The sequence below is a fragment of the Heteronotia binoei genome, chromosome 6 (genome assembly GCF_032191835.1).
Source record: "Heteronotia binoei isolate CCM8104 ecotype False Entrance Well chromosome 6, APGP_CSIRO_Hbin_v1, whole genome shotgun sequence".
In the NCBI taxonomy this organism is placed as follows: Eukaryota; Metazoa; Chordata; class Lepidosauria; order Squamata; family Gekkonidae; genus Heteronotia; species Heteronotia binoei.
In genome coordinates, this window is record NC_083228.1 from 108,507,611 (window position 1) to 108,533,435 (window position 25,825).

Sequence of the window (25,825 nt, forward strand, 5' to 3'; positions counted from 1 at the left end):
TTGTTTCATCATACATTTCTGTCATGAAATAGATATTTCAATCCCCCAACTCTTAAAAAAAAAACCCACAGCATTTCTTTATGAAGTCATCTTTTCTAATTGTTACTTTCTAATACAGTGGTTTTCAAACTTTCTGTCTCCAGAGAAAAGATTCCAGGTAGACATCTGCCATAACCCCCTGCCCCCGTGTTGCAGAGGATTCTGGAGTATATCCTTAGGAGCACATCCTAGGATTGCCAGCCTCCAGGTGGGGCCTGGAGATCTCCCACATTTACATTTGAAAGCCACTGTTCTAATAGCACTGCCCAGATTACAAGCTGTTTAACACCCACAACTTGCATATAAATCAGCATTTCTTTGTATGCTGTCCATTCAGCAGATCTCAGCTACTGCACCCACTAACATATTTCCCTTGTGTAGTGTAAAAAAAAATAATCAGTTTCACAATCTTAAATAATAAACATCAAAATTTTGTCCAAAAATAATATTAGATTCAATGAGAATCTAATATTTTGTGTTTCCATTGCAATTGTGTTTCCATTCTATTTGAAAATTTAAAAAAATAACCCTGAAAAGAGAACTTCACTCTAAACAGAACAAAAACCCCTCCCCCAATTTCTGTGAATAGCAGAATGATAAAAACAATGACAAAATAATGCCTTCACTATTTGTTTGGTTCATGAAAAAGTGGGATATGAAAGCTGATTTACAACATTTATATGTTATCTTTCCTAACTCTGCCATACTGCATTTTTCATCAGTCACAGAAAACCAGAGCTTGTAAAAAACATCCTTTACATCTCAGCAATGATCATGTGAAGATGCCTTATACCAAAGCACACAGGGGTCCATCTAGCTCAGTCCTGTCCACTCTGATAGTGGCTTCCCATAGCCTCAGGTAAAGAAGGGTCTTTCATCCACACCCGCTACCAGAGATCCTCTAACTGAAGAAGTCAGAGATTGGGTCTGAGACTGCTCAACACCAACAGGTACCCAACCGCAAAGCCATAACTCATCCCTACAATTGCTTCAGAAGTCTAAGCCCAGTGGAGATCCCCACTATTTAACCACGCTTGCCTTCTTAACCAAAACTCTCTCCAGTTCACTTTAGGCTAGTCCCAACATTACCTTCTATGGGTTTTCACTTTTCTCAGAGTAAGGAGGGGAAGAAAGAGGAAAAGGAACTATACTGTTAGCCAACTGTCCCTCTCATCTCTTCCTTCCAGTTTTTCATGTTCATCTATTGCCTACACAGCCCTCAATTCAAAATTCCAGAAATGTGCAAAACACTGAATTTTACCATTGATTTTTATGGAGGACTTTTATGCTAGAACAAGAGATGCTTTCATAGTGATATTCATATCACTGAAATGAACAAGAACGCTCATATTCTAGAAATACCTTCTTGGTAGGATGGCTCAGTGGTTCAAGGTAGGACTGCCACCCATATCCCTGTCTTAGAGATAGCCTAGTTTGGCACAAGTTCTCTTATGTGGCTCTTCACCCCACTTGCCTTCTCTAAGCCAACTTTCTTCTTACACAGAAGCACTTCTGATTTATACTGAATGCTAAGATGATGTCTGGGCAGGCAGTGGAACTAAGCATATGGTCCACAACATCTCTCGCAGGTGTGTGTTTTTGTCAAGGCCCAGATGTATAAGTTTACCTTTGAAAGCTTTCTTTATTGCTTCTGTGCAATAAAGACTGCAATCCTAACAACCCTTTTATGGGATTAAATCCCACTTAATAACATGGGACTTACTCCCAAGCAGACACACTCAGGATTGCTTCTGAAATATTGGTTTTGATCTTCCCCTACACTAAGTCCATCTTCCTCCCTTAAAGGCAGCTATCGATTCACTCAATTTGAGCTCCGTCTACTCCTTTGCAAATGCCAATAACTTGCTCATAAATCCCTAAATCTTAGACTCCAAGCACTGTCATGTAATTTTTATACAAAGAGGGCCATAAATCAGTCTCTGCATAATGTATGGGAGGACAAAACTCTTGGCTGAACATGAGGTTTGGATCTGGCTCTAAAAACTTGTTTTCTGAACATTTAAGCAACCTTCTCCCTCCTCAACAATAAACCTTCAACAATTTGCGTAACTAAAGGAATAAACATCTTTGGATTTCCTGGTTTGTTTGTTTTTTTAAAAAAAATTAGGCTAATAACTGTAAATAATGGAAAATGCAGTTCAGGTTTGCACAATCCCTTGTTTCTTCAGGAAGTCAAGTTTTCTGCTCAATAATTAACCTGATATGCAAAGGGGGGGGGGGGGAGACCTTTGGAGCTACAAAGGAAAAATGCCCATTGACTGAAAATGTTGTATGCAGATATCCACTTAAAAAGAAAAACAAAGAAAAACAAAACTTCTGAACCCATAACTATATGCTTTTCAACTCCGCTCACTCCCCACTTCCTGATTTTTTTAAAAAAAGTGTTCACTCAATCAATATCAAACTTCATCACTTTTGATCTTTGATTGCCCGCATTTAAAAAGTTTAAAAGTACAGTACAAATCTACCTTCAAGCCACAAGTTCCCCTAAGGTAGTATTCACAGGTATATCATTGATCAGTGGTGATTCTCTGGCATTTCCCCTGATCTGTCTTTCTCAGACACTCCAGCATTACTGTATTTTTGCTACAACCATTCTCCTTCCAAGGCTACATTCCAGCCATTCCAGCCTCCCATCTACTTCACCTACCTTTTTCATCAACAAAAGGAGGTGAGAAAAACAGCCTCCTCTGTCCAGCAAAGTCTGGAATAGTCTCTTGCTTGTCTTGCATAGCATCTATTGAAGGCCTGTGTTAACTGTAATGCATTCCATAAAGAGATGCATTTTTTAATATAAAAAAAGCTTAAATTCATACAACTATAAATACTATCCATTCAAAATACTTAAGAATCTCAGGACGTCATTTGCATTCCACGGGTACTAGAGATATGATATGCTTGATGCATTCTCAGTCCCAAATATCAGATATTTTAAAAACTCGTTAGATGAATATGATAGGTATGGATAGCCCTGCAACAAATATATAGTGCCTTGTGTCCCATATGTCAAAAGTAGCAAGCAACTGGCTAAAATCCTTTAGCATCTCTGCCAGGTTGACTGGCTTATCACTGATAGGTTGCCTTATGACAATGAAGCTTCTCTTTTTAGTATTTTAGGCTTCAGCAACAAAATACATAATTTCTTTTTTTTAAGGCTAAATAAGACTTTACAAAATAACCCTTTACTGCAATCTGTAATGTCAATCTGTGTGATGAATTCTTAAAATATAATTTTGCTGACTAGTCTTGTTTCTGTTTGACAATTAAAAGTTGCATTAAAGGTTTTTTTTTTAAATAGTGTTGGTATGTTCCATTGTAGTGTATATTAAAGATACATCTAAAGTGTATGTTTTTTTAAAGGACCTGTTTGTGTATATATATATATGGCAATGGTTAGTATTCAATCTGGTCTACTTTACAATAGGGAGTAGTATTAAAAAAAAGTGTAACTAAAACAGTTTACCAGATTGGGAATATTTACTACCTAAATGCCATAAAGAACTATACTGAACAAATGCAAAATAGTATTATTTGTGCCTCTGCATGTATTAAAGATGATCTAGAGCAAATTGGCTGATCTGAATTTTTTTTTAAAAAAAAAATATATCTGTATTCCATGCAGCACAAGTATACTGAAAAATACAGTGAGTTTTAAAGCTCAAGTTATATAGATTAAAAACCATATTTGGTACTATTGTCATAAACACAGTGATAGAACTGCATATGACTTTATTACATATAAGATTTTTGGAACCATGCTGCCTTCTGCAACCTAAAGCTTCTTGGAGTCAACTTTTTTGGTTCATTAAAATCTGGCCATGTAACTAACAACTGTAACTGCTGACACAGACAAGAAAACCTCCCGTGTCCGCAGAACATTTCTATGTAACTAAAAACAAAAGGCTATAGATGCATATACATAGTTCTGCTCCTTAAAAATAGATATGTATGTATATATTTGCATATATTTCATACTTAAGTTACTGCCAATGAAGCCTAGACAAAGATTCATTGACATAAAAGGGTCTCTTGGAAGTCAGTAAGGCATAGTTGTCTAGCTGAGGGACTTGAGGCTGTTCTGCATTTATTTCTAGAGGCAAAAAAGAAATCTTGCATCTCAATGGCCAAATCATTCACTGAGTATCATTACAGCCAAGTGAGAAAGGGCTCATTTTTGTTGAGGACTGATTCCACATCGCTGAGGATAGGGATCAGATCCTCAGACTCCAGAGTCCCAAGGTCAACATTTGTTCCTGGAAGACAGTCAAGGAAGTCAGGGAAACGGGTTTGTTGTGGGTTGATATTCATGGGAGTCTGTGCTACATTATCGCCTGCAGAAAAAAGAAAAGAAAAAAGAGAGAGAGAGAGAATTAGTGAGTGCCATCTTCAATATAAAACTCAACGCAATCTGTAGGAACAAGGTAGATCAGAAGCCATCAGACTTGAAGATTCAATTGGCCCAATGATCTGAGAGTGCAAAATGCCATGGCATTGTTCAAATTATGTAGGTCTCCCTGTAGTAAGTGCCTGGCTGGAAGAAAGTATGCCATAGCACAAGAGTTGCTTCCCTGTGCTGCTATGTATGCAAGGCACATGGGAATACTGAAACGGTCTGGACAGGGCCAATTGTGTGTGTCTTTCTCACATAACTGGTCTCATCCATTTGAATATGGGTATTCATACACATTCCACAAAAGCACTGCACAGCACCAGGAGAAAAGTGGCTCCCGTGTGGCTGCAATTATGTATGTCTCTATGTATGAATTGTGTGCTCTGGCCTGGATAGCCCAGGCTATCCTGATCTTGTCAGATCTCAGAAGCTAAGCAGGTCAGATTTGGCTAGTATTTGGTTGGGGGACAGCCAAGGAATTTCAGGGTTGAGACATGGAAGCAGGCAGTGGAAAGCCACCTCTGAACGTCTCTTTGCCTTGGAACCCCTACAGCTTTGCCATAAGTCAGCTGTGACGATGGCAAAAACAAAACAAAACAATGTATTATGTAAAATGTGTCTTCAGTTTTCAACAAGGACAGAATATAAAGTATGAATTCATAAGTAACCACAATATTGCCATTAGTTGAATCCATAGGGGATCTTATTTGCCCATTTAGTGCTTTTTAAGCGGTATTTCTCAGCAGGAGCCAAAACATGCCAACAGAACCAAAGGAGACTTTCAACAGCACATGCCACAATGGAAGCTGCTGCTGGGATAGGCTGCAGAAAACTCATGGCTGCCCAGCTGGAGGCATAGTTACCCCTGGGTTTGTACCACTTTAGGCAACAGGTAATAAAGCAGAGTTTAATACAACACTTCTAATCCCAGCATCAAACCCTTCTAGCACAGGATAGCTCTCTCCCTACTCCCAATAAGAAATAACCCCTAATCCTTAAATAAGAAAAACCTAAATTTAGCCCCACATATAAAATAATCCTAAACCCAAATAGCCCCAGTTGTAACACAGAATAGCCCTAACCTTCAAACATGAAACCTTACTGCTAACTCCAAATACTGTATAACAGTCCTAACAAGAAATTTTAACCCTAACCTCAAACTGGGTGAGATGAGATTTCTAGCCCATAAATGACAAACGATGAAATCCTAAAAATGCTTTCTTGGAAGTAGGCCCCACTGAATAAAATGGGAGTTACTTCCACGAAGGCTTGCTCAGGATTGTGCCCTGAACTGTACACAAAAATGTCCTCTACATAACTAGGTATCAAGGAAAAGGGTTCTAGAAATGCCTGCTTCCTATGCAGAGGGAATTTTTGAAGATTTACTTCTTCAGTGAGAACAAGGCCTTGTGAAAAGGCTATGAGATAGGAGCTGCCCAAATTAGATCTGGTGGATACAGAAAGGCCATCACAGTGCCCCATTCCAGAATTCCAGAAGAGGGTCATGCCCTCTTCAGTGGCACAAGCAACTCTGTCCATGCATCAGTTCTCCCAAAGAAGTGAATGGGGATTGAGTCTTTGCAGACAGGGGGACCTCTGATGCAACAGAACTCCTGCAAGTAACCCCACTGGCACAGTATCTCTAAGAAACAGACAAATTTTGAAATTGCCCAACCTGAATCCCACTCTTGTGATCCAGCTAAACAATTCCCTTGTCTTTAAATGCAAAGCTGTCAGGTTTGGGCAAGAAGCAGAAGACCTCCCTGGTGAAAATTAAAATATAGCATTTTCGAAAAGAGTGCTCAGGAACTAAACCTGGAGATTTCATCACATTTTTTCTTTTTTTAATTTTGAGGAAGGTAACATGCTTAACAAAGCCCACCCTGAGCAGCACTGAGTACATTCAACAAATGATGCATTCCAGATGTAGGCCCTGCAGCCCATTTCTGAAGCTGTTGTTGAGCATGGAATCTGGTAATCTCACATACTGACCAGCTGGAGAGGAGCACTTCTCTGGTCATATGTAAAAGAAACTGTTCCTCACCACTGGGCCACAGCACCAGCGCCCACCCAAGTTGGTTTGATGGGAAGGGCTTCTTGGAAAGTTTGACCCCCCAGCACCATGGTCTCACAGGTCTTAGATATGGAAACATGGGCAATAGAATTTGTGGTTCATGCAAGCATCACATTACGTTGGTTGTTAACTGGATTGCCGTTAAGGTTTCATTAACTATTTTTTTAAAAAACAAGATGTGCTTCTTGTATCCTACCTGTGTCCATCTCATCTACATTGCTGAGGAAGTCTTCGGGTGTAGTTGGTATGCTGTAGCATCCTAAGCCTAGGCCACTGTCTGTGCTCTGCTCCCTGGAATGGTATGGCCCACTATGAATTGAGACATGAAGAAACCTCAGTCAAGATTATACTTCTGAAACAGATGCCCCCAGAATGGTTATTACTGAGAGAAAGATAGCAGGCCATGTGGGCTAGACCCAAGTGCTCTAATTGAGGGACAAGCATACCCAGCATGTTCACAGGATCCCCCTTGTGCCAGCATGAAATCTAGCACAGAATTTGCAACCTGGAAGTTTTAGATTTCACACAAAGTCACCATGGTTACCAGTAGGTGAGGGGCAGTGTCCAGCGAAGGCTCAAAGAGGCATGACTTTCCAGTGGTCAGGAGTGAGGTTTCAGTGCCCCACACAGCTTCCTGGCATCTCATGGCTCCTATTCCCTATCCCCTGACCCACCCTGCCTACACCCACAACATTCATGCCCCTCATTCCCTGAGCCATCCCACTCTTTGCAAACCATTCCAAACGCTTCAGAGGAGCCTGACTCTTGAAAGGAGGCTTACAGAGGGTAAGCAGACAAAGGCAGTCTGATTTGTGTGATTTAAGCAAATGCGCCTCCCTTGTCTCGGGGCTTTGTGTGTACACATCACTGCCGTAACTAAGAGACAATGATTTCCATGCAACCGTGTCACACTTTCAGAGATGCTGAACTATTCCAGAGCTGTATAGCCATGTTGATCCATTCAAGCAAAATTCACGAGGACAGTAATGAAGGCCAACAAAGAGCCACTGTATAGTATGCAAGTGTTCAAAGGACACAGAAGTGTTTGTCCGACTAGATGGCATTCACACCTAGACCTTGTGGTCAAGTTATGAAGATTTTTGTACACGCATCTAAAAGACGCAAGTAAAGAATAGTAAGAGTGAGAACTGGCTATGCTGTTTTCCATCTTGTGCTTCTAGCAGCTTACAAAATATATAGCCTTGTGATTCAAAAGGGCACGAATGGGACTTTCAGGTAACAGAATGCCAATACGGCCTCTGTGAGAGAGAGGATAAGCAAATCAAGTACTTGCCTGTTCAGGAAAGGATCCGATCCGTTATTTGTAATAGATCTCATATCTTGGGTCATGTTTGGTGGACTCACAGCAGTCTGAACAGAGGCCATGTTCTCAGACTCCATGGGAAGTTGTCTGTACAAATCAGCTTCCTAAAGTTGGGGGAAAAACAAACAAGGAACACATATTGTCAGTGCTGGTCCACACAAATTTCAAAAACAAAATCTGTGTGGACTGACCAAATTGACACAAAACATTGTGCAAAAGCTCAAAAGTTTGAACAATTTTTTGTGTCAGTTTGGTTGGTGGCATTACATAGATTGTGTGTGGGCATCTTTATTAAAAGGTTGACCCCACTGGTTACTTCCTGGAGCAAGTCTGATCCGTGTAAGCAAAATCCAACAGTGCCAACATTTAGATTGGACGCAGCTGGCACAATTTGATTCAGTCCCTGAATCCAGCCAGAAATTAACTTTTTCAGGTGGCCAAACATGGTCCAGCAACAAGCTATTATGTAATTGGTAGAAGGTGAGATTTCTCTACAAGAGATGCGGAGGGGGGTTTGAAAGCACCAGGAGCTATGTTTTTGTAGCTGAACAGTGACACCTAGTGGAATATAACAGCAGTGCAAAAGGGAGGATTTGAGGAAGGGAACAAGACTTTCTTAATAGCAAGCACAGGCAACACGTATGGCTCTGTCTGTCATATAGCCATGACTGATTGTGTTTTGGCCCAGCCATAAGCCATAGCAAAGTAGTAAACATTTGTAAAACACAATGCAATTCAAAATGTGCAGCCCTCCATCCTAGGGTTTCCAGGTCCCTCCTGGCTACATGTAGGGGATGGGAGAGTAGGGTTGCCAGATCCAGGTTGGGGAACTCCTGGAGTCTTGAGGAAGAAGAAGAAGATATTGGATTTATATCCCGCCCTCCACTCCGAAGAGTCTCAGAGCGGCTCACAATCTCCTTTACCTTCCTCCCCCACAACAGACACCCTGTGAGGTGGGTGGGGCTGGAGAGGGCTCTCACAGCAGCTGCCCTTTCAAGGACAACCTCTGCCAGAGCTACGGCTGACCCAAGGCCATGCTAGCAGGTGCAAGTGGAGGAGTGGGGAATCAAACCCGGTTCTCCCAGATAAGAGTCCGCACACTTAACCACTACACCAAACTGGCTCTCCTGATGGAGCCTGGGGAGAACAGGGACCTCAGTGGAGTACAATGCCATAGAGTTAACTCTCCAAAGCTGCCATTTTCTCCAGGGGAACTAATTTCTGTAGTCTGGAGACGATCTATAATTTCCCACCTGGATAGGGTGGCCAGACCTGGGAATGTCCCGGTTCTGGCCCCCTATTCCCGCCTCCCGGGCTGGCTATACCGGGACCATTTAGAGGTCCCGGTTTAGCCAGCCCCGGAGGCGGTGGGCCGCGGGCGCCGGCGGGGAAGGCGGCGAGGGAGGGAGCGTCCCTGCGCGTGCGCAGGGCCCCTGCGCACGCGCAGGGACGCTCCCTCCCTCCCTCGCCGCCTTCCCCGCCCGTGTGCAGGGCCCGGCGGCGGTGGCGGAGGCCTCTCCGCGGCCTCTGCTGGTCGCTGGAAGCCCTCCAGAGACTCTGGAGGGCCTCCAGCGACCAGCGGAGGCCGCGGAGAGGCCGCGGAGCAGCCGGGGAGCAGCCGGCGCTGGTCCCGGGAGGCCTTCCAGAGACTCTGGAGGGCCTCCAGCGACCAGCGCCGACCAGCGAAGGCCTCTCCGCGGCCTTTGCTGGTCGCTGGAGGCCCTCCAGAGACTCTGGAGGGCCTCCAGCGACCAGCGGAGGCCGCGGAGAGGCCGCGGAGCAGCCGGCGCTGGTCCCGGGAGGCCTTCCAGAGACCTTCCAGCGCCGACCAGCGAAGGCCTCTCCGCGGCCTCCGCTGGTCGCTGGAGGTCCTCCAGAGACTCTGGAGGGCCTCCAGCGACCAGCGGAGGCCGCGGAGAGGCCGCGGAGCAGCCGGCGTTGGTTCCTGGAGGCCTCCAGAGGCCAGCGGCGGCAGTGGAGAGGCCCCCGCGGGTCCCTGGAGGCCCTCCAGAGGCCCGCGGAGGCCACGGAGAGGCTGGCGCTGGTCCCTGGGTTCCGGGTTCCTGTCCTGCATCTCGACCTGTCTTATTAGTGACAGGCTGCTTCGGCGTGCCGCTGCGCCGGCCCCCTGGGTCCCACAACGATGGGACCGATGCCACAGGGGCGGGCTCGAAACACTCTATAACCCCTCAAAAGAACAGCAGTCTAGCTCGCTTCCCCCGAGCCCTGCCGCCATAAGCCTCAAGGGGGCTCATTTTGCGGCATCTCCTGGCGGGAGGGTGGCACCCGCACGGGACACATATCAAATGAAAGAGGGGGCGCAGGGCTATCAGAAACAGCCGGCGGAGGGAGTCGGGAGACCACCCCACTGGGGGATCCACACCCCGAAAGTGATGAAGGTGGCGCAGATAGAGCCAACAGAGCAAACAGGACAAAATAAATAGGCTGCATTATGCAGCACAGTTGAGAAAGTGCCTTATCCCATATACTGATGAAGTATATACAGGATTTGAGAACAAAATTGTTTCCGGCGGTGATATTTGGGGGATTTTTGGGGACGTCACAGGAAGTGCTGTGAAGTCACTTCCTGTTTCCGGCAGTGGCATTTGGGGGAAATGATGTCACAGGGAGTGATGTCACTTCCCGTTTCCGGCAGGTGACGCGGGGAAATGATGCCACAGGAAGTGGTGTCACTTCCTGTTTCCGGCGGTGGCATGACGTCACCGGAAGTGACGTCACTTCCTGTTTCTGGCGGCGCGCGCGCTTCGCACGCACGCACCCCTACCTTCCCCCCCCCCCAAAGGTGTCCCTGGCTGGCCTTCAGACATTATGGTCACCCTACACCTGGAGGCTGCCATCCCTACTCTATCAGCTTGCTCACTTGGAGAGTAAACATCTGGAAAATTCTGTTTTTGTGCAGCTTCTGCTCCATGATGCTGATGAAGGACTACGCTGGCAAAATTTCTCTCCCTGGCCCTCAGATGGTCCTGCTGCTGCAGCAGCACTGCTCTTTTAGATTCTGGAAAGCATGATGTAGTGGTTAGAGTGTTGCACTAGGGCTTGGGAGATCCAAGTCCAGATCCTCAACCCAGCCACAAAACTCACAGGCTGCCCAGTCAGCCACCCCCTCTCTCAGCCTAGCCTACCTCCTAGGGATTCTGTTAAAAAGGGGAGAGAACCATGTACTTGGAGAAGGGCAGGATCAAAAAATGGATACATAATGGAACAGGAAAAACTACTAAGCAGTGTTTTGTCTGCCCCAACTGTCTGAGCATCTCTTCTTAAGCAAGCATATACAATATGTCCCTCCTTTAAAACTGTGATTATGTTCCTGAAGACAGAGTGCTACTAGAGGTATTGGTTCTAAAGGAAATGGTGTTCACAGTATTGACATTGGTTATGCATGAGTGACACAGAAGGCAGTAACTGGAAAAGAAGGAAGCACCCACCAGCTGACCACCTCAGACAGGCTCTTGTGCCAGCAGGTCCGTCTTTGGCTGGGTACAGATGGACAGCTTCAGGTAAACCAGAGGTGTCCCAAACTGTGCCACCCCAAACTGGAGCAGCCAAATCCCAATCAGACTCTCCCGTGTGATGAGCCCGTATGTTGTGCAGGGGGCACTTTGGCACATTCACACAGTTGTTGCACACCACTCCCTTAGCGCAGAATACTGGTGAGCACCTAGAGAGTCAGTTTGGTGTAGTGGTTAAGTGTGCGGACTCTTATGTGGGAGAACTGGGTTTGATTCCCCACTCCTCCACATGCACCTGCTGGAATGGCCTTGGGTCAGCCATAGCTCTGGCAGAGGTTGTCCTTGAAAGGGCAGCTGCTGTGAGAGTCCTCTCAACCCCAACCACCTCACAGGGTGTCTGTTGTGAGGGGATAAGATATAGGAGATTGTAAACCGCTCTGAATCTCTGATTCACAGAGAAGGGCAGGATATAAATCTGCAGTCTTCTTCTAGAGTGGATTGGTTGGGCTCACACCACCAATCTGCCTCACTTGCACACTCCTGCGTTCAGACACCCAGAAAGATGGATGGAGCGCAGCAGAAGAATTTGCTACCACCTCTCCATCTGTTTCTCCCTCTGCACTGCTCCCTATCAATTCTTCCCCTTGAAACTCCTCCCCCTGCTCCCAAGAGCAACCCTGTTCCCATCTTCTCTGTTCCTCTGCCAGCTCCTCCTCCAACTGTGCCGCACCTCAGCTGAGTCCACACAAAGCAAGAGCTCCACAGCTCAGCCATCCAGTCTCTTCAGGCTCAGGTGTATATGGACTTAGATTCATAAGTGCTTAGTGGAACAGGGCCCATTCATGGACTCAGTGACCACCTGTCAGCCTGACCCAAGACCCAGAAGCCATTCCTCCATGGCAGCTCTTTGTGGTTGCCAGCCCATCTGGCTCTGCCTGTCCAGCTCTGCATCAGAGTGCCTATCATTTGCACCCCCCTCTTCACTTAGCCTGCTTTAGATCCTTCCCCTGGGCGGTAGACCTGGCCTCCCAGAACAGCTTCCACTAGTATCAGACCACACCCCTCTCCCCAGCACAGCCTCCCTGATGTGGGGATCATCACACTTTGTGAGCATGTTGTCTTTGTACCTATGGTCAAAAGTAACAGAAAACTGCAAAATGCCAGCAGACTCTTGAGCATGTCCTTTTATCAAAATTCCAGGTACGTCTCTGTATCTGCAGGTGACATGCCATTTCAGACACTTAGAAGACTTTCTCAAATATTTCCTTGCTGTACAAAAAGCAGTCAAGATGGGTCACTTTTGTTCTCACTAACTGCATTTATCATGTCTACTGAAGTTGCAGTATCACGGTATGTTCTTGCAACTGAATACCGCTGGCTATTTCCTGTTGCCCAGCTGAGCTGACCCCATCACTTGTCAGCATGGAAATCTAAAGATGCTGCTCCTGGAATGGGAATCAAGCCCTGTTTAGAGTGACGGAGGAATACATTGGACAGCTTGTTCTGTGCTGGAAGACCCTCCCTTTCAGCCATCAATGAAATCCATAATTTTCTGAATCTTGCCAAGAGTACAGTCAGAGAGATTTTTGAGGGGCTTGAATATAATGTCAGTATTTCAAATGACGATACTGTTGAAATTTTCTATTCCAGTCACGAGGGCCTCCCTACTTATATCTCAAATACAGCCTTAGACCAAAGGTGTTGGGAAATGGTGGCCTTTGTATGTATTTACCAGAGTTGTCCTAAGGTTACTGGTCTTTGGGGGCATGAATCCAAGTATTATATTAATCTTGCTTTGCCTTCATCTGTATCTTGTCCCGAGTTATATTCCATCCTAATGGGGTGATTTATAAATATTGGGTTGGATCCAGCAAAATTTTTCACACCATCTTGCTGCTGAATTCCTTTCCTTAGTACATCCCCTGACCTACATGGCTTGTGCACACACAGGCCCAATTATCACCAGCATAGCTATTCTTGGGTGGTCAAAGGGGACCCCTCATTCCCTTTTCACCAGCCGTGAAACTGGTTGGATCCAGCTATTGTACTTTGAGCTTTACTGGTGGCAAACAGAGTGTTAATCCAAGTCTTACAAATCCCCTACTGTTGAGCATTAGATAGAGAGAATGTTGGACTTGATATGCGAAAAGAGTGTTTCAAATAAGACAGAGATTCCTGAAACTTACATTTTGATTTTGCAGCAATCTGTGGATTCATTTCTGATCTCAAGATAACCTTCCATGAGTTCTAGGCAGGCCTCGGATTCAGCAGGCGCTCACAGGAGTACAGCTCCTAAACTTTTCTGAGGGTTCCCCCTCCTCCTCCCCACCTTTTCCATTGAATAGTAGGTGCAGCTGCATAACAATCCCTGGATGAGCTCCATCACCTATTTTTCTACAAAGCGACCCCTGGTTCCAGGTTGACCTATTTCTTTTTTACTCTCTGCATACTTTATGGTGAAACGAGACAAGTGAAAGACATCTAGCACTGGATCTGCTGTCATGGTTAATTTAATTTTCTTTTAAAGAAACAGTCATGGGAGAAGGGCACATTAGATTGGGTCTGCAGGGCAGGACCGTAGGGGAGGCATGGGAAGATGGCAAAGTTCCTCCAGGGTAATCCCTTGGCAGTTTGTAAGCAAAAAGTAAAAGATGTCAGAGGATCCAGTTTGAGATCTCTTGCATCTCATCTTCCTGTGCCCTGAACTTGCCCCCCTCCATTTCCCCCTTCTCCTCTTATTTGCTACTTATTTCTCATTGTATCTGAGGAGAAAGTTGTGGGTTAGGCAGAATGAAGTGGCATGTTGTTTTATTGTTTACCTTGTATACCTGAGTAAAATTAAAAGTGATAAACATCAAATGTTAAAAATGATGCATTATAGTACTAAGACATTGGATTTCTTAATTACCACTGTGTCTGTTGAATTACATTCAGCATGATGCTATACAGTAATTAGATAATTGACAACTCCCAGGAGTTCAATACAATACAATAGAGGTGTGGCATTGAGCTGTGATGGTGTTGTAATGTTTCTTTGCTGATAAAATCTATCCACTTCAATATAAGATGCTAACTGGTCAATAAATGCCGGGGTGGGGGTGTCTATAGCAGTGTCTGGCCATATCACCGGCTTGGATCATTCCTGCTCAGTCTCTCTGAGCAGTGTGAACACCAGCAAATACCAGTAGTTCAGATCCATATTCTTTCTGCCATGAAAAGAGGCAGTGAGGATTCCAGTGCTAAAAATTATAAATGCCTCCTATTAAAAGGGGTTCTTTTACATTTCCTAATCCTTAAAGAAGAAGAAGACGACTGCAGATTTATACCCCGCCCTTCTCTCTGAATCTGAGACTCAGAGCAGTTTACAATCTCCTATATCTTCTCCCCTCACAACAGAGACCCTGTGAGGTGGGCGGGGCTGAGAGGGCTCTCACAGCAGCTGTCCTTTCAAGGACAACCTCTCCCAGAGCTATGGCTAACCCAAGGCCATTCCAGCAGCTGTAAGTGGAGGAATGGGGAATCAAACCCGGTTCTCCCAGATAAGAGTCCCTGCACTTAACCATCACACCAAAGAAGCCGTCATCAGGCCTCTGTTGAAAAAGCTGTCCCCAGGGCAGGGTTGTGGCAGAGCATCCGCAAGGGCGTCTGTATGGCACATCTGCCATTGTCAGTCTGGCTTCAGGCCTGGCTCAGGAACAGAGACTGCCTTGGTAGTGGATTAAATGTTTATAGACTGATAAGGGGAAAGCATCCCTGTTGTTATCAAAATGGTAGGGTTGCCAGCCTCCAGATGGGGCCTGGAGATCTCCTGCTTTTACAGTGGATCTCCAGCTAGCAAAGATCAGCTCCCCTGGAAAAAATGGCTGTTCTGAAGGGTGGACTCTATGGCATTGTACCCTGTTGAGGTCCCTCCCCTCCCCAAACCCTGCCCTCTCCCAGATCCACCCCCAAAGCCTCCAGTATTTTCCAAAACAGACCTAGCAACCCTAAACCTCTGAACCATCTTTAATACAGCACATCATGCTATCCTATTGAAGGGCCTGGAGGACTGGGTGGAGCAGTAACAAAACTGTCCTTTTTTATCAATGAATGCAAAAGATGGCGGCAGAGAATGCAGTGTCTCAGTCATGGGATCTGATCGGGGGGGGGGGGAGATCCACAATGTTTGAGGCTGTTACCTATGCTGTTTAATATAGATGTGAAGTCCTTTAAATGAGACTGGAGTTGGATTTCATTAATATTTCAGCACCTTAGTCTCCACAGACAAACTTTCTCCACAGGATACCATGTTCAATTACAGCCCAGCTGCAGTGCAGGTGATATCAAGTCGCACAGGAACCTGTAGCACTTCTGAGTGTGCCTACAGCCAGCCAGTTCTGTGGTCTGCCTTTATGTGTTTTCCAGGCATGAGAAGACTAGAGGCAAACCCACATCAACGCTGAATTGACATGCTGAGCCAAAATTTGCTGCAAAAGGCATGGACATAGCTTAGTTCTTGTCCACATGCTCCCCTCATTCCCTTTTTTCTCAAGAAGGACTCCTAGTTTGAAACCAACCCTAGGTAATGTACAAATTGCTGGCACCCAAGGGAATTTTGTTTGTTTACTTCCTCCAAACCAGGATTCAAATCAAACTCCAATTTACCTGGGTGCCTGTATTTGTCAAACAGAGAGAACCAGAAATCCTAGAAGGAGGAGGAGAATGGCTCACAATTTCCTTTACCTTCAGCTGCAAGTGGAGGAGTGGGGAATCAAACCCAGTTTTCCCAGATAAGAGTTCACACACTTAACCACCACACCAAACTGAGTGGAAATGGAGGGAGTACAAGAAACAAGTGGCATCTGTGCCCAGTGTGACAACTTGGAGATTAGCACATACAGTTCATGTCTATCCTTCTTATGCAGGAAGGGGTACCCACTAAATTGCAGAGCTTAAATAACATGTAGCCTAAAAGCACTTCTGCATTGAACTGGGAGTGTTCTCACATTTAGCATAATTCTAATGCAGAATTTTCCAGAGTCCTGATGAAGTTGCCAAGGCCATAGCAACCAGCAGTGCACTGGAGTACTCTGGAAGTGATGCCCCAGGCACCTCTCAGGTGCCTTGGTAGAGGTGCCTACATAAAAGAAGCATGCAGTAGCAGTAGAGAAGCTCAGAGAGCAGCTGGGGAGCCAAATGCTTACTCTGGTTGTTGGACAGAGGAGCCAGGTAGCCTCCCCTTCCACATTGTGCTGCAAGAAGATAAAGGGAAGGGAGGAACAGCTCCGAAGCCACAAATACAGCAGCCCTGATGGCAAAGAGGTGTGACAGAACAGCCTCTGGTCACAGAGCAGGATCAAAATGGATCAAGATGTTTGGGCTGAGGTAAACCAACCCTCTCTGAGAGGGAGCCTTGGATGCTCAGAGGGTTTTTCATTCAGGACCAGGGCTGGGTCCTCTGTGGTCTCCTAAAGCTTGAGTGGCAATACCCAAGACACTCAAGTTACATTGTGCCTGACCACAAGCTGCCCTTATCTTTTTACCTCTTTGCATATATATTAAAATCCTTAAGAAGGTAAATAAAGACATTGTGTTTCATATAGTGCTTCCCTTTTCTTGGAGCAAACTCGGCTGGGTTCAGGAGCACAGGATCTCTCTCCAATATTATTCACTGATGCATAGGAACAGAGAAGTCCAGATTAATGTTAACAGACATGGTTCAATTGTTGTGTTTTTATTTAGAAACTCTAACCCTAGATTTTTTTTTTATTTAAGACTTACTTTAACCTGCCTTTCTAGACATTTACTCTAGGCAGATCACAATGTTAAATTCAATCCAACTTCCATATTTCTATGTCCAAGTGACATGAAATCCAATTCATCTGGATCATCCCTTTTTTCAATGTCCTCTTTGTTCTGGATCCTTTCATTTTACAGGTGTCTCCAGAGCCACCACAGTTGAAGACTGAGGTGAGAAAGTAGTTACCAGCCCCTGCTCATTTGCCACCACAGGACAAGCAGATACCCAGCAGCACAGCTGTATCCCTCAGGCTTTGTGGCCATTGAAAGAAAGTGGAAGAGGAAGGAAAGATCTTGCAATGCCACACAGATGACTACTTTGTGAGTGCACAATATAAACTGTGATCTCAGAGTGTGGCAGATCATTTGGCAAAAGAGGCGCCTCCTGTTGGCCAGTCATGACTCGTTCAGTGACATTCAGGTTTTTTTAAAAAAAACAACCTTGGCAGTCCTTATGATCTGTTCTCTTTGGTGCTGCCATGAACAAAACGCCTTCCAAAAAAAAAACGAAGGGGAAAGGAGCCAGTGGAAACAAAAGGGAAGATCAAGGCAGCTGCGACAAGAGCAACAGCATTAAAATGCCTGGTATTATATCGCCACTAGAATGCCTTCCCCCCCTCTAGTGTTTTCTGTCAAAGCTGCCAAAAATTGTAAAGGCTTCAAAGGGCTGCAGCATGTTGGATTATTCACCAAGTCTCAGTGCACGCACAGACTCTTGACGTAACCTTCTTTTAACTACATGCCAAAAGATTCAAGAAATCTCCCATCGTGTTTCCTGGAATCCTTCCGGGTAGAAATTGCTCCACATCCAGCGCTTCTAATTTGTCTCCACAGAATGTGGGGAGGGTCTTTTTTTATGCTTCTTCTCACTAGACTTCCATTCCATCAGTCTTTTGATTCAGGGCACCAAATGAACATTCAGATGCCCACCTTGCATTAGAAACAACAAAGCAAAAAGTCTCTAGTTCGCATGGGTTCTGAACAGACAACATTACTAACATAACAAAACCAGAAAGTACAAATAAGCCTTGATTCATTCTGATTCTAAACTTTCAGTAATGTCCACAGATTGACTGAAGTTCAAGTTTTCAGAATGAAATATTCAGAATAATGACTAACATGCTAAATGCAAGATGCACATTTGTTTTAGCCAGGGCTTTTTTTGTAGCAGGAACTCTTTTGCATATTAGGCCACACCCCTCTTATGTAGCCAATCTTTCAAGAGCTTACAGAGCTCTTAGTACAGGGCCTACTGTAAACTCCAGGAGGACCGGCTACATCAGGGATGTGTGGCCTAATATGCAAAGGAGTTCCTGCTACAAAAAAGCCCTGGTTTTAGCTGATCTCTCCCTATTTCAAGAAGAATTAATGCAAAATGAGAATATGTAACTTATGTGTAATATACAAAGTTACCCAATGGCCTGCGGTTGGATATTGTTCTAATTTTGGTCTGTGGTGCCAATTGTGTTGCTTACTGATGGTGGAACATGCCAGCCAACTTATGGCAACCCCACCAGATTTTCAAGGCAAGAGATGTTCAGATGTGGTTTCCCATTGCCTACCTGTGCATAGAAACCCTGGACTTAGAGATCTCTCATCCAAATACTAACCAGGACCAACCCTGCTTAGCTTCCAAGTTCTGTCGAGATTAGGCTATTCAAAAAAACATTAATTTGTTTTAGGAAGGCTCAGGTAGTTGCCAGGAGAGGCATCAATATATATACTAATTCTGAATATGACCCAAGAATGTGGATCAAAAACTTTGCACAATGGGATCATGTATAGATAGGGTTAAGATTTCTGTAAACCTAGAGAAACTGCTAGGTTTACAGAAAACTCCTAAAATGTAATAAAACTGATGGGGGTTCAACTGCCCAAAAAATGCCAACTGAGATCTCATGAAGAAGAAGATGACATTGGATTTATATTCCACCCTCCACTCAAGAGTCTCAGAGCGGCTCACAATCTCCTTTATCTCCCTCCCCCACAACAGACACCCTGTGAGGTGGGTGGGGCTGAAAGGACTCTCACAGCAGCTGCCCTTTCAAGGACAACCTCTGCCAGAGCTATGGCTGACTCAAGGCCATGCCAGCAGGTGCAAGTAGAGGAGTGGGGAATCAAACCTGGTTCTCCCAGATAAGAGTCCACACACTTAACCACTACACCAAACTGGCTCTCTACCTAGCAACCAAGGCAGGAGAGCCCAGCCCTAGACAACTCCACCGTGATCACAGCTTTAGAGAAAGTAGCAGCAGCAAGGAAAAAGAGAGAGCTGTTGTGCCCCAGATCAATGAGTTACTGACACAAAAGTTGCCTTCGCTGTCTCATCAAAGTGATCTGAAGCAAGGACTTCAATCTGTAATCCAGTTTCTATGGACAGAGCTAGGGAGGGGAGTGTGGTACAAATAAACTATTCCAAGAAATCTCTGTTTTAACACCACTCTCCCAATTCCAACTGAAAGAAACCTAAGTATGTGTACAGCTCTAGTCACACAGCCTTAAAAGGGAAAACCTGAGCTGGAAATGGTGCAGAAAATTACAACATATGAGAAATGGTTAAAAAGAACAGGGTTTTAGAAAGAAGAAAATTAATGGAGACACGACAGACATTTATAAAATTAGGCATGGTGTGAACAAAATGGAGAGAATTTTTTTCTCCCTCTCTCATAACAGAACCAAATTTAATAAGAACTAGAATAAGAACTCCTCTTCAGACAATGCAAAACTAGCTGTCACAAGTTATAATGATGGCTGCTAATTTAGTTGGCTTTAAAAGAGGACTAGAGTAGGTTTATCAACAGCTATTAGCTACAAGTGGTCAATGAAACCTCCATGTTCAGTGACAGAGAATCTCTGAATGCTAGTTCTGGGGTGCGGTGGGGGGGACAGTAGAGGATGGACTCTTGCCCACATTCTGTCCTCTTGTGGACTTTCCACTGACTTCTGGTTGGCCACTGTGAGAAACAGGGTGATGGACTTGATGGACTGATGCAGCAGATCTTTCCCATCTATTTTTAAGTTCATTCATGCATATCCTCCATTAGATCTGGTTTTGCTCGTTGCTGTCTTCATCCCTCTCAGTCTCTCTTTGTCCTCTGTTGAAATCTAAGCATTCCTCAAGCAAATACTTTTTTTTTTTTGCTCATGTTACTTTGCAAAGTATCTTGCAGATGGCACTCTAGAAATACAATAATTAAAAATAATAAGAGTAGAGAGAATATACACCCTGCTTTGGGATAAGAGAAACAGATGTTTTTTTCATTCTTTACAGCTTTACAATCAGAGCTAACTTCTGTGAATTATCCACTCACATGCTCTGCTGCTCCTGGGAATGCAGGCATGCACCAGTGAGACATACCTATACTGCTAAGGCCTAGGAGTTCTTTACGAAAGCAATTTTACAATGACCTCGAAGAGAAAGGATGCTGGAATAACTTATCTACATAACCAGACAACCCTGGTGGGATACTGCATGTGGCTGGTGAGCTGTTTTGCTCAGTATGTCGAGCTATGCAGGCTTGGAATTACCTAGACAACATTGCAAAAGTGGATACTTCAGTTTAGCAAACACTCTTTAAGTTCTTGAGGAGCCATGAGTACAGATTCCTCTTTCAAGGGGAACATTATCCTCACTCAGGGCTTTTTTTGTAGCAGGAACTCCTTTGCATATTAGGAAAGGAACCACAACTCTTTTTAAATGCCATCCTTCCATAGGAAATAATGAAGAATAGGGGCACCTTCTTTGGGGGCTCATATAATTGGACCCCCCCAGTCCAATCTTTTTAAAACATGGCAGGTGTTTTGAAGAGTGTCCCCAGATGCTATGCTGAAACTTTGGTGCATCTATCTCAAAAAACAGCCCCCCTGGAGTCCCAGATACCCACGGATCAATTTTCCATTATACCCTATGGGAACTGGTCTCTATAGGGAATAATAGGTTGCCCAGCAGACATTTCCACCCTTTCCCGCTTTCTGATAACTCTGAAATGGGGGAGGGCCTCCGAACTAGGGGATGCCCTGCCCCCCATCTGGGGATTGACAGCCCTAGAGCTCTGCCCAGCACAGATCATGGCTGTTTACAGAATAGGAAGTGAAACCAAGAAGAATCCTGGGATATCCTTCCCCACCTAACAGCACTGGCATGATGCACACAGAGGGTAATGGTGGTGGTCGAATAGGGTTACCAGGCAGGCCCCTAGCTACGAGGGGGCCCGTGGGGGCACAGCACCCTGACTTGAGGCCCCTAACCAACCTCCAGTGCCTCAGCTGCATCCTTCTCCTTTCTGCCGTCATTAGGGGACGTGATCATACACAGTTGCTTCTGCTTGTTTAGGGGCTGGAAGAATTCTCTGACCCCCCCCCCCCAGCAAGCAGAAACAACATGACACTTTCGGAGCCCAGGACTGAAACTTAAGCTCCCTGTTGCTTCTGCTTGCTAAGGGGCTGGAAGAAATCTCTGACCCCTCAGCAAGCAGAAACAACGGGGCACTTTCAGCGCCCAGGACTGAAAGTTAAGCTCCGAGTTGCTTCTGCTTGCTTAGGGGCTGGAAGAAATCTCTGACCCCTCAGCAAGCAGAAACAATAGAGCACTTTCAGTGCCCAGGACTGAAAGTTAAGCTCCCTGTTGCTTCTGCTTGCTTAGGGACTGGGAGAAATCTCTGACCCCTCAGCAAGCAGAAACAACGGGGCACTTTCAGCGCCCAGGACTGAAAGTTAAGCTCCATGTTGGGCTGACGTTGGGCTAGAGGGTGCCTGCAAGAAGAGGCCGTTCTGGCCCTCAAGTAGGGCGGCAAGGGTAGGGGGCGGATGGCTCCATTGCAGACAGGGCAAGGTAAGGTAGGCTGGCGCACATAAATGGAGATCCTAGCTGCAGTTTGGGGCTGAGGATCAGTGGAGAGGTGATGTTCGCCTGCAGGGGTTTTCTGGCCTGGTCTCGCTGGCCACCCTTGCGAGGGTGGGAGCTGCACTTGGGCAGCCTCGGCTCGCCCTCCAACAGGAAGAAATCTGAATTGGAGGTCTTGTAGCCCCAGAAGTCAGTTGCGACTTGGTGGTGCCTTCCACCCCCCCCCCCCCCACTTGTCCCACCAGGCTTGCCTAGCTGGATTATGCTACAGGTAAGGGCAGGAGACAGTGTGGCACATATCTAAACCTCTGAGTGGCTCCCCACCAGAGCTTCTGGAAGAGGGGTTGAAAGGGATCACCTTGGGGCAGCTGTGGGGAGGGGGGAGGCTGTATGGCAGCGAGCTGGCAGCTTTCCTCCTCAGTGGTGGTAGGAGAGAAGGTCATGGAGGTTGGGGCCACTACAATTCTTCAAATCCTGGCTGTTGCCAGGTCTGAGTTGGGAAATACCTGGAGATTTGGGGGTTGGAGCCTGAGGAGGGTGGAAGGGGAGGGATTTCAATGGGGCATAATGCCATAGAGTCCAACTTCCAAAGCAGCCATTTTCTCCAGGTGAACTGATCTCTGTCACCTGGAGAAAAGTTGTAACAATGGGAGATCTCCAGCCATGACCTGGGGACTGGCAACCCTATGGTGAGAGTACTATATACATGTTCTTAAATTATGTGTAAACTGTTTAGAAATTGGGATTGGGAAGACCTAGATTAAAACCTTGATTTACATGAAGCTCACTGGATAACCTTGAGCTAATCATTGTCTCTCAGTTTACTTTACAAGGTTTTTGTGAGGCTACACATGGAGGAGGCCAGGGTAATGTGTTCCACTCTGAACTCCCTGAAGGAAGGGCAGAGGGGAAAAATGAAACAGACCCATTCTCTGAAAAGTGCCTAACTTCCAGGTGAACATCTCGGGAAGCTGTGGAAAATCTAACAGCCACTTTACTAATTAGAAAGCATTGCCATTTTCATTTTCAAATCAGGACAAAAATGGTGAAGAGATTAGACTAAATATATGTAAACAAAGCATAGATCACACTGTCGCTTGTGACATTAAAGTGGCTCCCTTGACTCTTTCCTCAGGCAGTTCAAAAAGCGGCGTGAACATGACTGTTTCAATGTTCTGAAATGAATCTGGGACAGGAAGAGGGGATGGGAAGAGCCCCTCCATTTAACCAGACAGCTCCAGAGAGCTGTGTATTCCATCTCTGCTGGGTGTGTCACTCTAGGCAGAGCAGCTGCAGCGTCAGAAATTTCTGCAGAAGGAGCTTCCTGTCAGCCAGCCAGCCAGCAGCTGCCATCAGGCCTGAGAACCGTCCTTGCCAGAAGAATTCCACTCCCTTTCACCCAAACCCTCTTCACCTCCTTTCAGTTGCTTAGCAACCAGCACACTCTCTTACTCAGCACTTCTTCCCCTCCGCCCCCTGGGAAAACAGGTTGTGTTAAAAATGAAAAAGCTGCACTGAAGAAAAAAAAGAGGGGCAAAACTAGAAAATTGTCTTAACAACACCCTTCAGAGAACTTGATGTTCTCCCATCAGACGGCTGGGCCTCTGGACCACTCTTGACCACTGACCGGAAGTTCATAAAGTCCCTACTGGTTAAGGCGACATGCCACAGATCGCTCCAGAGCCTGGAGGAGGGGACAAAAATCTGTTCTTTGCTAAAATTAGCAGGCACAACTGCAGCTCAGAGTGCAAACAGGACCATCTTTCCAGACCTGCCTTTTTTGCATTCTGCTTGGATAGAGTTTTTCAGGGTGCAAAACAGGAACATTAACATACACTCAGAGCAAAATCTGGACGCACGGGGGAAGGGAAACTTGAAGCTGAATTACTGGGAACAGTCTTGCACTGCCAATAACTGAATCCCGCCTAGCGCCAAGGGTACCTAATTGTTTACATAAAGAGAATTGGAGCATCCTTTGGCACACCCATTCTTTACCCACATTCATGTCCTATTGTACCTGGTTATATCAAGGTTTTGCTGTATGTCTAGGGCTCTGCTTGGCTAGATAGATTAATTTTTTAAAAAAACATTTAAAACATAACATCTCTAATGTGTCACATTTATTGGCCCCATCTGTTACACTATATTTCTTCTCTGATATTTAGTTGGATCAAAAGATGTTCTTCTGCAGGTATCTTCTGCTCATGGAAGGGCTGCCTTTGTACAAAAAAAAATGAAACTGAATCCTAAAATATTCTCCCACAGCTATAGTGCAAACTCCCAAGAAAGCTTAAGGAAGATAACTAGATATCAATCAAGGTGTGTTGTAACCTGATGCAAGTTTGTGTGATTACTGAACAACACTAGTTCCCTCTCCCTTCTATTCATGGGTTTTTTAAATCCATCCCATTAAGGATACATTAAGCACTTGTCCATGTACCCAATATTACATTTCTGCATATAGTATTGTTAACATTAGTTGTCTTTATCTTTCTTTAGTTGCATATTCAAAACTAAAGCAGACTGGAACCCCTGTTTCATCTTTGAAGAGGGAAGAGAAGCCATTAAAAACATGTTCTTCATTCAATTTGTGACAAGAAATAGATAATACAAGAGGGGTACCTATGAGGAACTATGAGAAATCTCATTTTCCCCTTTCCCATTTTTTCTGTTGGCTTCAGCCCTCACCCTATCCTACCTCCCTCTTTACCTGCTTGATGCCAATTCAGTACCACAGTAGTATACAAGGATCCTATGGCAATCCAAACTACAGTGTTCCTCTTTGTGATGCACAGACATTACCATTCACTTGAGGGGGGGGGGAGATATCAAAACTGGGGGGGGGGGAGTAGGCAGTGTGATTTTTCAGAAAAATGAAGCTTTTCCTCATGTTTACAGAAACCTCAGTAAAATCCACAGCTGGCCCCATTTGCACAGATCTGACTACCTGCATGGGGGCCAGTACTTTGCAAGTTTTACAGAAATGGCAAAAATATAAGCATATACAAAAAAAAAATGCACCCCCCCCCATCACCACACACAGAAAGCTTAAACCTGAAATCAATCTTTTTGCCACTTGGTTTTGCAATGAAACCCAAGTAGGTTTGACTAAAAAGGTAAAGGCAGTCCCCTGTGCAAGCACCAGTCATTTTTGACTCTGGGGTGACGTCACATCACAACGTTTTCATGGCAGACTTTTTATGGGGTGGTTTGCCATTGCCTTCTCCAGTCATCCACACTTTCCCCCCAGCAAGCTGGGTACTGATTTTACCGACCTCAGAAGGATGGAAGGCAGAGTCAACCTTGAGCCGACTGCCTGAACCCAGCTTCTGCCAGGATCGAACTCAGGTCATGAGCAGAGAATTTGGACTGCAGTACTGCAAGCACCAGTCTACTTGCCCATAGATCAGGGGTCTCCAAGCTAGTACCTGTAGGTGCCATGGAGCCTTCCAATATGTTTCAAGCATTTTTAGAAAGCTGGCGTGTGTGCCACTGAAGATTTGATTGGCTGTGCAGATTTCTTAAAACATTTTGGCAGCAGCTGCCACAGCAGCAGAAGGATTTCATTGTGTAACTGAAGGTAAAGTGGGGTAGCCATTGTATGGTTGGCTCCACCTCCTGTGACAGATATGTTGTGGCTGGCTCTCCTTCTCTGGTAGCCATTTTGTACCAGCTGTTTTGTGGCTGTACCTACCACACTGTCTCAGAATTTCAAAGGAGCCCACAGACTCAAATGAGTGGGGAACCCAGCCTTAGACATTATTCATTCAACCAAATAGTTTCTCAAATTCTTATTTTCTACAGCCATGATCATGTGAATATTTACATCAGATACACAATCAGAAGTAGTATAATTTTTTTTTTCTGACTTGCACTTGCAGAG

General features: G+C 45.2%; 1 protein-coding gene across 1 annotated transcript in view; it reads right to left on the reverse strand.

Annotated features, from left to right (window-relative positions):
* Nucleotides 1–3,657: 3,657 nt before the first annotated feature.
* WWTR1 (WW domain containing transcription regulator 1) overlaps nucleotides 3,658–25,825 on the reverse strand; it is a 132,859-nt gene continuing 110,691 nt past the window's right edge. The window contains exons 4-6 of the mRNA XM_060242330.1: nucleotides 7,819–7,952; nucleotides 6,721–6,833; nucleotides 3,658–4,391 (exon numbers count right to left, since the gene is read on the reverse strand). Coding sequence (XP_060098313.1) covers nucleotides 4,207–4,391; nucleotides 6,721–6,833; nucleotides 7,819–7,952 — 432 coding nt within the window. The 3' untranslated portion in view covers nucleotides 3,658–4,206. The remainder of the gene's footprint in view (nucleotides 4,392–6,720; nucleotides 6,834–7,818; nucleotides 7,953–25,825) is intronic.